This window comes from Petaurus breviceps, unplaced genomic scaffold (genome assembly GCF_028583685.1).
Source record: "Petaurus breviceps papuanus isolate PSGF00001 unplaced genomic scaffold, PetGlider_PUasm1.0 90459, whole genome shotgun sequence".
NCBI lineage: Eukaryota > Metazoa > Chordata > Mammalia > Diprotodontia > Petauridae > Petaurus > Petaurus breviceps.
Window position 1 is genome coordinate 2,636,786 of NW_027187259.1, and position 15,741 is coordinate 2,652,526.

The following is a 15,741-nucleotide window of genomic DNA, read 5'->3' on the forward strand; positions in this document are numbered from 1 at the left end:
CAAATTTTCAATAGACCATGACTTAAAGTTTCTATGGCAGAAATTCCACTTTTCTGGTTGACAAGGTATGAAACTAAATAATCTTTTCACATCTAGGTTTACCTGTACATGAAAGAGAGATGTTCAACCTTAGCAGAAACTTCTGACATACATTTGCCATATTAATAAACTACCAAACACTCCTAACTGGAACTTTATAGCTAGATGTAAATATTACCTTGCTTTCTGAATGAACGTCTGAGCTGCATACTTTATTACAGGGCTACCATGCAAATCAGAAGACTTTACTGTGTCAGAGGTATGAAGATAAAAGTAGTGGGCTGAAAGCAGACTTCTGCATTATGCCCACGATGGAGTTAGAAGAACAAGCAAGTCCATCTGCTGCCTGATGTCATTCAAGCCAGCCCCAAGGCAGAAGGGACAGGCTAATCCAGCTGGCTTGGTCAGAGACCGAATTTAGTGAGACATTACTTTTCTTCATAGAAGAAATGTGTTTTCATAAAACTTTTCATCATCCACGTTAACTATTATGCTGATTGATCTGAATAAATAATCCTAAAGGGCTATAATTTTCATTTGCTTCAATGACTTCCAAACTGATCACCTGGCCCAAAGTCAGAATGTTGTTTTAATTGCTGACTAAAACAGACTCATTTCAATTCTATAAAATATGAAAACAAAACAGTAACAAAACTTAGCGATGGTGCTCCTGCAAGACTGCAATGAATAGTAGAAATACTAATTACACATGGCCAGGGCCTGAGTAGAATAAGTATTAAAACTTTTTTAAATTCGGTTCAATTGGCTTGCTTTGATATGCTTTTGCCACAATGCAAAGACAACATGATCAATCAAGTATAACCCAGAGCCAGCTAATGAAATGGCATGACAAGAGCTTAGTCCTGTAATAATTTTAAAATTATAAAACATGCTCTCAAGGTTGACTGGATTTCTTTACACATCTTTATGTATATTCCCTATTTCCCTACTGCTCACCGTTCCCTCATCACACCATGGAAGTGTAAACATGACTTCTTGAAGACTAGGCCTCCAAAATATAAGCTCTGGCAGGGCCTTCACCAACTGGCAAGGCTCTGGGTGAGGATCAGCAATCAGCAGATGCCTGTGCCCAAGGACTAGATTGGCCAAACTGACCAGAGGGTTGACCAAAAACTAAAGGATTTTGAAAGTCACAGCAACTCCAGTAACTGCCTCCACTGAAGCATGGGAGGGGCCGTGATACACCCAGGCATGAGAAACACCCACACCTGTGACAGTAAATCTTGAAGTATGGGAGGCCTACGTTAATAAGGTACAGAAAATAGAAGCAAACAGGAAACAAAAGCAGGAGATCAGGGACTGCTCCCCCATTCAGAGAATAGATAACATTCTTAACTACCTCAACTAGGCAAACAGTGGAATGCAGAACCCATCAGGGGGCAATACAGGTAAGGTCACTACTTAAAATTTTTTCAGGCAAAAATGGGTGCAATGTGATCTGTAAAAAAATATATTAAAAAGGAGTGACTAGGTTGCAGTGAAAAGAGCAGGGCCCTGGAAGACCTGAGTTCAAATCCGGTCTCAGACACTTAACACAAAAAACTAGCTGTGTAACCTTGGGCAAGTCACTTAACCCCAATTGCCCTACCTTCCCCGCTCCAAAAAAGCCAAAAAAAAAATTATATATAAACACACAGGAACATGTAAGAAATAAAGAGTAACATTTCCAAAATACATTTCATAAAAAGCGATCATAGCAATCCATCAGTTTGTTGGTCTAGGACAAAGACTTAGGAAGCAATTTACCTTTCCAGTCTGTCCTAAAGTCAATAGTTTAAATTTATCACTCCAAAAAATACGGGGCAATGGTTCTGAATAGACACAGCAGAAGAAAGGCTAATGGAAAGTAGTCTCCACAAATACCATTCCATTGGTTAGGGGGCTGTGAATCACCATCCAAGCAGATAATCTCAAAGGTTGTGCAGTTTTTAGTTTGAGAATGATGCATTAGATGACTTTTCAAAGTAGATTTACCTTCCTAATAATTATACTTTGCTCAGACTATTGTTAAAATTAGCCACTTTTATGGTAGCTTGGATGAGCTGTGGGCAACAGTGGGAAATCTGCCCAGAATTACATATTTAAAGGGGGGTTTCCTGTTGGTTTTGCTTGCTTTCCTAGGTAAATCCTGTTTGAGGTTTTATCTGGTACAAAATTATAAAGGAAGCTAATCTTAAATGAATTGCCTATACCATGTGTTCTTTTTATGAGCTATTCAGATTACTATGAACTAAAAGAAATCACACCATGCTTGCCTAACTCACATGTCAAACAGCCCCACCCCTCTGCAACCAATAAGGCAAGGTCCTAAAAGAATTAGAAGAACATCAATGTCTGCCACACCATTTCAGAAAGATTTGCATGAGACATCAAAGTTTGAGGACTCAGGAAGGAATTTAAGTTTACTGTGTAAAACCAGGAGGACTTTGAGAGAAAATAGGTATGTTTCATTCAGATATTAGAGACAGAGAACGAAAAGAGGAAAATGGGGAGAATATAGGAGAGGCTAGGTGGCACAGTGAATAGAGCACCAACCCTGGAGTCAGGAGGACCTGAGTTCAAATCCAGCCTCAGGTCCAGCCTTAAAACAAAAACTAACTATGTGACCATGGGCAAGTCGCTTAACCCCAATTGCCCTCCAAAAAGCAAAAAAAAAAAAAAAAAAAGAAAGAAAAGGGAGAAAATAACAGAAAAAGAAAGCAAACATCCCCAATTGTATTGACATACATAGTACCACTGTGATATTTGCATAATAGGCGTTTCTTTGTTAGGCAGAAACTACCACAAATTAACAAAAGATCATAGTGTGATGCATGAATATGCTTCCTATCAAACCCCCCCCCCCCCAGTTTGAATCCTGACCTTGCCATTCATTCACTAACTAACTTTGGAACCTTGGGCAACTCACAATTATTTCAAACCCTCAATTTCTTCACCTGTAAAATGGTGACACTCCTTAAAATACATACATCAAAGGGTTTCTATGAAAATCACTCGTCAACGTACATTAAGTGTTAGGCAATAAAGGGCAGTGATGAACAGATGAAGAAGGTGCATATATATATATATATATATATATATATATTATATATTAGCTCTGTTCAGTACAATAACTTGGTAAAATTGGGGGTATTTTTTTCTAGTCTTTTCAGTGACACCAGAGTCAAGACTGGCTACCCTGGGGGAAAGAAGAAAGAAAGTAACAGCCAGACTAACTTCCATCCCTTATCCATCTGAATCCCTATGACATTGTCTTCTAGTTCAGTCAGTGGCACCGAGGAACCCATTATGCAAAGAGGTGATTGAGGATTAGTTCAATCAACCCAGATTTTCCTGGAGGATTAGTTCAATCAACCCATTTTCCTGACAAACCTTACAATTCTAGGAATTGCTCTATATTTTCAGCCTATGCTCTCTCTTAAGCAGCAAGTTCAATAAACTTATCTGCTGCATAAACATTTGTTTATATAAATTTATCTCTTCAAAACCTACTAGCTCATATGTAAAGGGAAAGGATGGGTACTAGGTCTGCCTACAGAGCACTAGAGATGACTGAAAAGAGAGTAGTGAGGACCCCCTGAAATTCATGACTATGGTAGAGCTGCATATTCCAAGTGGTCCCATCTGGGTTCTCTCATTGGGCAATGGAGACTCCCAGAAAACTAGGAAATCGGTAGGGAGTCCTCCCAAAATGGACTCCAAATCAGGTCCTGGGTCACCTCTGCCTGACTCAGTGTGTGTCTTCTCTTCAGACTGAAATTTCCACATCTGTAAAATGGAGACTAGATAGATCCTAACTCTTTTTAACTACTGATTCTAAGCCAGACCTCCTCTTTCAATATTACCTGTAAAGTTAAAGGGGTATTAGGAAAGATATTGAGGAAATATCCCCATTTCCCCCTCAAAAAGGAACACACTAACCAGTCACAAAACTTTTGCCCCCAAGCCAAATTTTCTGAAAGGATCCTCTTATTTTTATTAAATATAAAATAAACAGATCTTCTCTTGGTGACCCAAGGAATATTTGAGAGAGGTAAGGTAGGGCAGTTTCCTTTTGGAAATTGTGGCTAGGAGGAGGCCTAACTTTAAACCACTGGTAATGTGCTCATGGTGAGAAGATGGTGTAAGTATATCTTAAGTCAAACCTTTCTTCTTAAAATCCAGGCTCTAGTATTGATTCTGAGTATGGGGCTTATAAAAAATAAATACATGATATAAATAAATGAATGAATGAAAGAACGAATAAATAAATAAATAAATGCCTGAAAAATGGTTACTCTGTGTGTTAGGGAGTTGGCGAGTAGGGTGTCAAAGCTTGCTAGAAAAGAAAACAAGAGCTAAGATTACCAATTATGACAGATTTAAAGAAGCTAGTTAACTGTGAAGATTATAGTCAACGTCACAGACCAGAAACAGCAGTGGGAGGGTATCAATAGATTTGATTAGTCAAAAACCGGGAGAGCGAAGCTGAGGGAGGAGGGCCCACCTGCTGACAACAGGAAACACCTGTTACTACTCTAACAGATTAGAGCTTGAAACTTCTTCAAGGCTGACTACAGCTAACTGTATTTGTGACACACCTCAACTATATAGTTTTTACATCCAAATTACATCACATAGTGTTAGCTGTATAACAGAACATCTGTTTGTGAAGTCCTGAAATGGGCACAGCAAGAAAAAAAGGTACCAGTAGGAAAAGCAGAGGAAAAGGGAAAAGATAAGTAAACAAAACCTTCCAAAGATAAGCCAGACTTTTCTTCACCCTCACATGGTAGCAATGAAATAAGAATCCTACATCACTGAGAGGATGAGGTTGGGTAGCATGTGTAGACATCTGTTTAGCTGCAAATCAAATGCTCTGTACCAAGTCCAAAACTAAACAAAAATTGAACAATGAACAAGCATTACTTAGAAACTGTTTATGCACCCACACGGAACAAAGTGCTCACTGGCAAAATGACAGGAGACTGTAGTCTCCAGACTCACATAAAGACATAACTTGTAGAAGCTAACTTCCTCAGCTTTGGCAAAAGGATGCTCCTGTTCAAACTTCTAGAACAACCTAAACCAAAATGACAATTTCCTCAATTTTCTGCTTCATTTAATACTTGTAAAAACAATTTAGCAAAGGGGTATGTGATCCTTTAAACAAAGGAAAAAAGAATACGTTTAGTAAAGAGGGCTAGGGACCAAATGAACTTTCATTTTCTTTATTTCAATGACAGTAAAGACATTTGGAATTTCTATGCATAAATAAGTAGTTAAACCAAGATCCATGTTTCACACACACACACACACACACATATCTGAAAAAGAAAGTGCTTCAATGGAGAATGACTCAACTCCCCCACAGAACGTGAGCTCTGAGGGTGAGGGAGTTTCATTGTTTGTAACCCCAAAGCCACACAGGCCGCTTTACACACGGGCACCTAATAAACATTATGTTGAAAATAGCATGACTGAACTTCACTGGTAAAAGCTTTGAGAATGTGGAAATACACTAAGAAACCTGAAAAAAAATCAGTATTTTGGCTCTATGGTCAACGTAATTCTAACAACTTATTTGAGACTGAGGAGGAGGCCAGGAAATGGCACTCACACCCAGCACTTACCAACATTGGGGGCTCTCATATAGTCTGCAGGTAGCTCTGGAGGTCGACCACGGTGGAGAGCTGCAAAAGCAGATCCGTTCCATAGTGCACTCCTACAGTCTGCAAAAAGACCAACATTTAGGCCAGGGCTTTAGCACCTGTATCTTCACTCCAAGACTACAACAGCAACTAACTTTTGGCTCTTTAAATGTTTTGTCCCTTTTTGCATTCCTAGTACCTGGCACATAAAAGTCACTTAATAAATGTTTACTGGCTAAAATCTAAAACTCTCAAGTATATTTGTACATCTTAAAGCATCTCAATTTCTGAGAAACTGCTAACTTCAATCACAATGGGATTAAAATAAATACTAGTCAGTCAGAGGCCAAGCAGGAGCAGAGCAGTAGCATTCAACATGAGAGGTTTGAAACTTTGCTACTGGAGATAAGGCCAGCTCCTGCCACTGAGACCTATCCCTCCCCAGAGGCAGCAGAGTCCACTCTTCTGTCTGCAAAGATGACATGTTGGACTAGCAATCAAAGTACTTCTCTTCATTACCCAGGTACCCAAGAATATCAACGAGAGAGGCCATTTATCTCCCAAGTCTTCATCTTTCACATTTTCCCCCTCTTCCATCCACCCATCACCCCCAGAGGCTGAGCAAGCCTTACCTTTTGCTGCTCGCAACAAAGATTGCCGGCCAACGCCTAGCAAAGTCTGTACCCCAGGAACACTCTGAGGTATCTCTCTGTCCAAGAGGGGACCAATCCGCTCACAAATTTTAAGGAGGTAGTCTGGAGGAATGTGTGCATTGGCTGTCACCTAAAGCAGCAGCAATAAAACATACACAAATGTTTTGTCGTTAGCAAAAGACTTTAAAATACTGTATTTAAATGCTTTCTAATGAAGGAAAAAAACCATTTTAAAATAAGGAACTTACAATGGATAAAATGACAAAATCTGACCGAAGCTAACAATTTAGGAATTTTAAATGAACATCAATATTGGTCTGACTGATTTTTAAATGTCTTTTAAATCACATGTCTAATTGTTAACTGAATGCATTTTACTTCGATACATCAAGTCATCTCTACCCAAGAAAATCTTTGTACCCCCAGAGCTTAGCAGTATCTGGCTTGTACTAAATGACAGTTGATTTGACTTAAGCGAGGAACCACAGTTACACTTTTCTGAACAGTAGTGGAGTTGGACTTCAGTATAGTGGGGAAAACATTCTTTTTCTTGGAGAATCCAGCCTTAACCTTTATTCAAGAACTGTGAGAGATATGAACCCCCATAATCCTTCTGTCCAGGGCTAGTGAACAGTGTGATCAAGTACTTGGAATTAGAAGACTTCTGTTCAAATCTTGGGGACTCTGCCACATCTTAGCTGTATGCCTTTAATCAAATCCCTTTACCTCACTGGGTCACCACTTCCTCATCTATAAAAAGAAGGGATTGGACTGAGTATTTGAGCAAGGTTCCTTCCAGCTATCAATTCTGAGTCCCTTAACTTCGTTTTGTCCAGCTGTAAACTGACATCTGGTTCCCCCATGAACTCAAATCACAAGGGGGGGGGGGGGCGGAGAGAGAAGAAAACCAGTCAAATACTAGTTTAAAACAGTTATTGCTTAAAATAAATCTGAAGGGATCAGTCTTTTAGCCCTATCGGTTTCTCTCTGGAAAACTAGAGTTCACAGATGCAGGTAAGTGCTTTGAGATCTGCAAGTGAAAATACAGCATGCATAACCAAAGTGGAATACTATGCCATGCCTACTACAGGTTTCATTTCTGTTCCACCGTATAACCACCAATTCTGGAGATATAACTAAAGCAGACACTCCATCAAGACCTAGGTGTTACTGTCTCATTTGAGGCCCCTAACTTCACAAACAATCCCCACTTAGCAAGGAAACAGAGGCTCTGAAAGGCAATTTGTCAAGTGGAGGAGCCCAGACTTGCCCAGTTCTAAGGACTCCCATCTAGTAACTGGATTTGATGCTAGAATGGAGTTTATCTGCTCAGATCCTCCAGATTTTTGTTAACAACACATAGAGGTTCAAGGTCTTCCTCAAAGTCACTTCCCTCAGAGCAGAGATTTGAACCCTGGTCTCCTCGCTCCAAATCTATTACTCTCTTCTAAAAAGTCTTTCTGTCTCTCCAACCAATAAACTAGTCTTTAAATTCTTTTAGCTTTCTAAAATAATGAATTTTAAGATAATCGCTTATCTCAAAGTAACTCTAGATCTTTAAGCTTCCCTGAAAATTGTTGGCTGACCTAAAGAACAAAAGCAACCAGGTACTTCCTAGATGTATAACCCATCAGAATTAGGGGTGGCCGGAAGGGAGAGGGGTTGGTCTGAGGGGGGAGGGGTTCGTCAGAGCCCTTGCCACATAAAGCATTTACTTCGGGGCTCCCTCAAATGCTCCATTTGTAATTGTCAGGCATTTGGGAGTTCAGCAGCCATGCAGGCTCCCTTTTTTAACCTGGCTACCAAGCTACAGTGGAGGATTTTAAGAAACAATATAAGATGGTCCTTAAAAGCCTTCAGTAACACTAATGGCATCTCAAGATAAGAGTCAAACTCCTGGACACACCCCATAAAAGGGAGCCCTTGGCAAAAGCTCCTTCAAAGAAGAAAAAAAAAATCAAACTACAAGAATATAAACAGCTAAGCTACTATTTGGGGGCAGGGTAGACCATGTGAAAGGTTAAACTAACCTAATTTTAATTTCTCATACTGATTTAAGAAAAAACTTGATAAATTTCTCTACTAAAAAAAAGCACAGAGTATTTAAATAAGATGAATTTACATATCCTAGCCAATTACATAGAGGGGATGAGGAAAACACAAGATGAAGCAAAGGCAGTCACAGAGAAATGCGTGGGGAAGAGGGCAAAATGAGCTCTGAAGAAGTGGTCACTAACTCCTATTACTTGGAGCAAAAAATAATCTTATTGCTGACCTCTGAAATGCTAAAAGCCTTCTTCATTGGCTTTTCAACTGTTCTTTATTTTTGAATTTAAAGAAACTTTTCTAGGGAGGGGAAAATCAAAGAAATCCAGGGGAAGGTGGAAGATAATTAAACATTTACTGAGCCAATGACCAAGTACAACATCATCCTGAGAACTAATGAAACTGGGCCTGCCACTTCTGTCTTAGAAAGGTCACAAGAAAGGAATCATATGCCAATAAACAATTGTATAATAGTACTCAGAGAGCTAAGAAAATCAAATCAATATTGCCTGTAGATAAATAGGCTAGGGGGGTACCATGGTCTAGTGGATATGGTCCTGGATTTACAGGGTACCAAGGCTCCTCCTCACTCAGCCACTCTTCATCTTTCCAGGCCTGTGTAGACTCAGGAGGCTGGACTCTAGCATCCCTCCCTTCCAAAACTCCATTTGAGATACTAACTCCAAGTTATTATGAATATTATAAATACTCAAGGGGCTATGAAGTTAAGTGCTTTACACCTAAAGAGAAAGAACTGATTAACAGAAGTATGTATACTATGGTTTTACATATATCTGTGTCCGTATGTGTGTCAAATGGTAGCCTTCTCTAGTGTGGGGGTCAGGAAGGAAGGATGGAAGGAGATAGCTGGGAACATAAAATGTAACAAAAAAGCTATTTCTCTAGCAGATGAATCACTGAAGAAGACCCAGAGACTCTGTTCCCAATCTGAAGGGGCTTACAAATGGGGACAGAGTGTCCCAAGAGAGTATTCTTTAGTCCTTGGATGTGACAAATATGCCAATATCAGCCCTTCTTCCTTTTCTGTGAGCCCAACTAGACCACTGGCTCAACCCACTATGATTTTAAAGTCCTGGTCAGCAGTTTGAGGTTAACATGACTTCAAAACATCAGGGATCTGTGACTGTGTAGGCAGGACAAGGGGGACTTGAGCTGAAATCCTAGCCCTAAAACTTAGTAGTCACACACCTTGGAGCAAATCATTTCATTCTGCAGAGCTTCCGTTTCCAGTCAGTAAAATGGGGAGAATTCTTGCAAAACCTAACTCACAGGATTGCTGTGAGCCTTTCAAGCTCTTTGAAAATACTAGGGTGCAGGGGCAGTTAGGTGGTGCAGTGAATAGAGCACCAGCCTGGAGTCAGGGGGACCTAAGTTCAAATCCAACCTCAGACACCTGACACACTTACTAGCCGTGTAACTTTGGGCAAGTCACTTAACCCCAATTGCCCTCCAAAAAAGCAAAAACAAAAACAGAAAATACTAAGGTGCTGAGTTATCATTACAGAAGGTCCTCTTGATTTGTGCCCAACCCCCAAGAGATTAGTCCTGAGATGACATTATCAGGACTCAGGTTGTGGTGGTCTGCTGGCATTTGGACCCCAGGGCTGCAAGGCACCTCAAGATGAGAGAGTTTTAGACTAGGAAGTGATCCTAAAAGCCACCTATTCCAAAAACTCATCATCTTAGAGATGAAGACTCAGAGGGAAGTGACTTACTCAAAGGCAACCAGGCAACTTTGAAACAGGGTTCAAAGCCACATCCTGTGTTCCCAAACATGAAGGGCAGGGCTCTTTTCACACCACTATGTTGTATCCTGACAAGGCAGAGTGGGACATTTGGGAAGGAGACAAGTAATACCAGTAAGTGAGAAATGAGGGATAAGAACAGCATCCCAGAAAAGATCAGTACGCTGGAATCCTGTGGAAATTGGATTCAACTGCCTCTGCCTTAAGACGAAAAAGACTGAACTTTTATCACATGAAAAGGAGGGGTAAGGGTTGGTTTTGTCTTAGAAAGCCATTGCAATACTGGCACTGAATGTTGCAGTCAAGCTTAATCTCAAATCAGATTCAGACTTCAGCACTCTCATATTTATTATCTGTGGGACCTTAGAAGAATCACCTTTCTGGGCCTCATGATGGGGTGGTTGGACTAGATGACCCGAGGAACCTTGCTCTAACCCTATAATCCTATGACTGTACAAGCCTAAGACCTTTAAAAATAGGTTAGTCATTGGCTAGAGATATCACGCATCCAAAAATCTTCAAGAACAGACCTAACAAAGCTAAAGGCAAAGCAGGAAGAAAGCATGTGCCTACATGTGAATCCAGCGAGTTAGTAAGAAGGAACACAAGCCATCCAGCACTGCACAGCACTGCACTACATGTCACAATGCCTACAGGCCTCAGCCTGGGCCTTACCACTCCACCCAATGGTTATTGTTCCGTGCCACTCAGGGCCAAACTGACAGCTCATGCAGGTCTTTTTTGTTCTAGCATAATGTAGTCCCCAGAAAAGACACAGTTCTCTCTCACTACAACTGTGTGTACACATGGTAGTTAGGAAAACACACAGCTTAAAGTGTTCCTACATTTACAGATAAACTAGTCCACCTGTCACTATCACTTGCCTGTTCTACAAAAACATGAGCCAAAGGTAACAATTGAAGCTAAACAGAGTAAAATTAAAAAGTATTTACAAGCACACAGTCTAGAATTCAGATGTGTGAGTAACTACATGGTAGTCTTTGCAAGTTTATTCTAAGGCTGCATGAACAAACAGCCTGAGGGCAGGGAAGAAACAAACCTCTGTAACTTTGCTATGGTTCCTTACTGACATAAAATTAGTGCCAGGTATTTACCTCCATCCAAGTAATGAAAATCAACTGGTGCTGAATAAATACAAATATTTTAACACACCACAGCAAATCAGCCATTTACCATCCAAACTCCTCTTATGTTATTCCATTAAAACTGAAAAGATTGAAAATCTTTACGATTAAAGAAAAAAAATAGTATTTTTAGGAGCGGCTAGGTGGCGCAGTGAGTAAAGCGCTGGCCCTGGAGTCAGGAGGACCAGAGTTCTGTTCCGGCCTCAGCCACTTAACACCCACACAAAAATACTAGTCATGTAACCTTGGGCAAATTACTTAACCCCAGTTGCCCTCCAAAAGGCAAAAAAATTAAAAAAAATAGTATTTTTAAACAAGTATTACCTAATTTTACTCTTTTTTAAAATAAAAAATACCATTTAAAAATTCTATTTGTTATTCTTATTAGCGGGCAACTCCCTTTGCTTTAAGTGTTCCTAAATAAAATCTGTGGCTTTTGTCTGGAACTATTTTAAATTATCTACCTGATGATAATTAACAAAGAAAACACTTAACTTTCATTTATGTTGTCAAAGGATCAGCAAGTACAAAAATAAAACTGTCTCCATCAAACTTGCAAAATAAAATTATCACCACTATTTCAAAAACATTTTTCTAACGGGTAGGAGAGCCCCCTTCTCAATACCCATGATTCTGAACACACAAAGTACACTTATTTTGAAAGTCACATTCAAAAATCTCATTACTTGTCTGAGCCCTGATATCCCATGGTATAGACTTCTTTTTTAAATAGATACTTCAGACCCAGATATGTCTATTCTTGCATGATCTTGGCTTTAACAAAAACTATGCTACCCTTGCTGTGTTGCAAATTAGGAATAAAACACTAAGTTATCTGCTTATTACATATCCCCAAACCGAGAAAGTTAAGGGAATAGACAGATGCAGTAGAGGAAAGGAAGAAGTACGAGATTTCCAAGTTTGTTCTCTTGGCAGCCTTGTACCGTGCAAAGACTGATATATGCGAGGCCAGAAAGCTGGACTTTTGAGTTCTGCGAAACCTTGGGCAGGTCAGTTAAAGCTCTAAAGACTTTAGTTGCCCTATCTCTAAAATGAGAGGGTTGGTGACCTCTAAGGGTTTCCTTCTAGCTCTTAATCTATGATCCTATTATGTTTCTTTTAGTAGTCTCATAAGCGAATCATGTTAAATAGTTAAAATGGGAACAATGAAAGTACAGGGTCCGTCACATGCTTTGTTTCAAACAACAGTGTCACAAATTTTATGAAGGAATACTGAGTTCTTGGTGAAAATTCCTTGACCTCTTCCTTACATGTTTCCTTACACATGTTTTATTCTTGGGTTTGCTTTTTTTCCCCTGAGCTCCTCCTTCCAATAAATCTTTAAAAAAATTCATGCATGTGAAACATTCCAGATAAAATAAAACTGTTCTATTGTCTGATGTGTCCTGGTACTATGTCAGTCAAATCACTGCTCAAATATGAAGTATTAGTCAGCAATCTCATTGACTAACACTGCAGGGCCTTCTGGGTCAGGGAAGTTTACTCCTGTTTAAATTCTGTCCCAACCCTGCCCTATCTTATTCCCCTTTGATGACATAAGGACATAAGTGGAATCAGTTTCAAAAAATGTTATGGCTAACAAAAAGTGTCCTAAATCACTAGTTCAAAATTAACTATTTTAGGAAAATGTCTAATACCAATGGGGACAATCAGGAACACTTTAAACAAAAAGTGTTTCCAATACACGTTGGCATGAAAAATCACCTCCCTCCAAAGGTACCACTACAACTAGTCTAAGTCATTTAAAAGCAAGGCACAAAAATGAAAATTTTAAAATATTAATTTACTTCTAGGCAATTTCTTTTTGTTAATTTCTGGCAGGATACTTCAGCAGAACCAAAAGGTCAGACCAAAAATTTTGTAATTCTGAACTAGGAATGTACTAATTGTTTCAAATTATTCAATTTGAATAACTTTCACATCAGTTTTAAATTTTGTATTTTAATGACTTGAAAAGTAGAACTTGCCAATCAAAAGGAACACTACTATCTCTTACCTTCAAAGTTACAAGAGAAAAAAAAATCTGCCAAAATATTTGGAAATGGTTGATACAGCTTCATCATTATAACTCGATAGAGAATATGCTCACTCAATTTTTTTTTTAGCTAAGGACAATTAATTTTGGCAACTACAGAACTTTTCATCTTTTTCTTCCCACTTCAGACTTACTTAACGTCCCCTTGAGATTTTGTTTATGTTTGTCTTTTTCTCCCTTAATTTCTACCTTGTTTAAAGATTACTTTGCTTTTTGAAACCTTGATACACACCATCTCACTTGTCCTAAGTACTGTACCAAGAGTTTGTTATAGCCTAGAGAACGAAATTGAAATCTCTTCTTCTTGCCCACTGGGAACAGAAGAAAACAAATAGGTATGTGTACAGCGGAAAAGAGACTGTGAGAAAGAACATGAAGAGTCTCATATATTTGGACCTTCGTCAAAATCCAAATTATATTTACCATATACCAAATTCTTAGGAATCTAAATTCATGTTTTGACAAGTCACAAAAAAGCTAACGTACACATTACCATTTTGATGAGAAATATAGTCACGCAAGCATTATTTATAGATGATCTGAGTAGTTCCTTTTTCTAACAGATTTAACACATAGAAAACCATAGATTGTGGTCAGTCCTCTAAAAGGAGGAATTTTCGGGAACTGCTCCTCTGCCCTAGTATTTTTAATTGTGTCGTCGACCCCCCTCTCTCCTCACTGTGTCCCCCCCCCCCACCCGCCCCCCCCCCCCCCCTTCGTCCAAAGGGACTAAAGGCTGGCCTCAGTTCCCGTATTTCAAGCCAGGACCAACCAGGAAACAGTTTTCTTCCACTGATCCGAAACTGGAGCATGTTACCAGCGCCGCCATTGGCCAGCGTCAGTCCTTGGTACGTGCCCCGAGATAACCCTCTGGTTTTTCTCCTTCCCCCCCCCCCCAAAGGGCCTTCCCCAATGTTGGTAGCACACTCACGACACCAAAGCTGTGTCCCCCATAACCAGTGGAGCTCTCACACAAAGCTTTGGGGGGGGTTGGGGGGCGACACAGGCGAGGCGGCGGGGGGCCCCATAGGCCGGCTTCTTCTCTCAGCCTCCCAGGAGGTCGGGGGAGGGGGGGGAGAGTAGACTGGGCAGGGGGAAGGGGCAGACCGAGGCTCGGGATGGAGCAGAGGTCGGTCGGGGGGCTGAAGCCCGGGTGTGCCGTGCCACCCCAGGGGCAGCTTCGGGGGACCCGGGGGGGGGGGGGAGGCTCGGGAGGGCGAGCCGGAGTTGGGGTAAGTTAGAGGAGCAAACTTTACTCACCAGATCTTCGAAGCTTCTCTGATGCTCTCTCCCCTCCCAATCCAGGCGCCTCGGGATCAGCTAAGGGGCGGGAGGGAGAGAAAGGGGGAAGGGGGAAGGACGAGACCGGACGGGACGGACGCTCAGGGGGAGCCTGCAGCAGTGGCCGCGCTCCCGTGCCCGTCCCTGGCCCCGCCACCTCCCGCCCGCCCTTCATTCCGGTGGCGGTGACCTGCCGGGCCCCGCTCGAGGACGGCGGTTCGGCAGGACCGTCCTCAGCCTGGCCCGCGGTCGCCCGGCGGCGGGGGCGCGGGGTACGGACTTCTTCGGGCTACACTTTAGTGACAAGGCAGCAGCAGGGGGTCGAGAGCCCGGCCTCCTTCGCCCCGGTCCGGCCCGGCCCGGCCCGCCCAGCCCGCCCCGGCCCGCCCCCCGCACCCGCCTCTACTCCCTCAGTTCCCCGCACCCAGGAGTTCCCCGCTCCACGCCGTACCTGATGCTCCTCCAGCTCCTCCACTAGCACCTGGAGCGAGAAACACAGAAACGCGGAGCGTGAGCGAGCGAAGCGCGGCGGCGGCGGCGCCTAAACGTACCGCACCAGAACGCACCGCACCGCACCGTGCGGTGCCCCGTACAGTACCCAGTCCACGCCGCGCCGCGCCGATCCCGCCAGCCCGCCCCGGCCGCTTCCCCGGACCCTTCGAACGCTGGCGGCGGCGGCGCCACCCCGCACCAGCTCCGGGGGGCCCAGGCCGGCAGCCCGTTCTACAGTGGCCCCGCTGCCCCGGGCCGCCCGCGACCCTCGGTAGCCCGCAGCGACCCTCGGCACCCCGCAGGCAGCCAAGCGATCCGCGGTTCCTCACCTGAGCGGATTTATTGCAGGGTCCGGACTGCAGGAACCTGGCGATCAGGTAATACAGTTCTGCAGAGGGGAGCAGGGGGGAAAGGGGGAGGCGAGAAGAGAGAGGAGCGGTTTGAGAGCCGCGGACACCCCTAGCCCTTGCCGCCGCCGCCGCCCCCCCCCCCCCCCCCTGAACTATCTCAAGAGCGTGCCAGTCGTGCGCTCCGGAGACGAAACAAAAACCCCGCTGGTGTGGAACCGCGCGGAGCTTGGGGCCCCCTGGGGGTCGAGAGGGCCTTGAGCTT

General features: G+C 42.5%; 1 protein-coding gene across 5 annotated transcripts in view; it reads right to left on the bottom strand.

The window, feature by feature from the left end:
- Nucleotides 1–15,741, bottom strand: part of BRWD3 (bromodomain and WD repeat domain containing 3) — a 133,569-nt gene that overhangs the window by 117,343 nt on the left and 485 nt on the right. For all 5 annotated transcript variants that reach the window (XM_069062553.1, XM_069062555.1, XM_069062554.1 and 2 more), the window contains exons 2-6: nt 15,459–15,517; nt 15,089–15,118; nt 14,617–14,676; nt 6,323–6,473; nt 5,673–5,771 (exon numbers count right to left, since the gene is read on the bottom strand). In XM_069062553.1, coding sequence (XP_068918654.1) covers nt 5,673–5,771; nt 6,323–6,473; nt 14,617–14,676; nt 15,089–15,118; nt 15,459–15,517 — 399 coding nt within the window. The remainder of the gene's footprint in view (nt 1–5,672; nt 5,772–6,322; nt 6,474–14,616; nt 14,677–15,088; nt 15,119–15,458; nt 15,518–15,741) is intronic.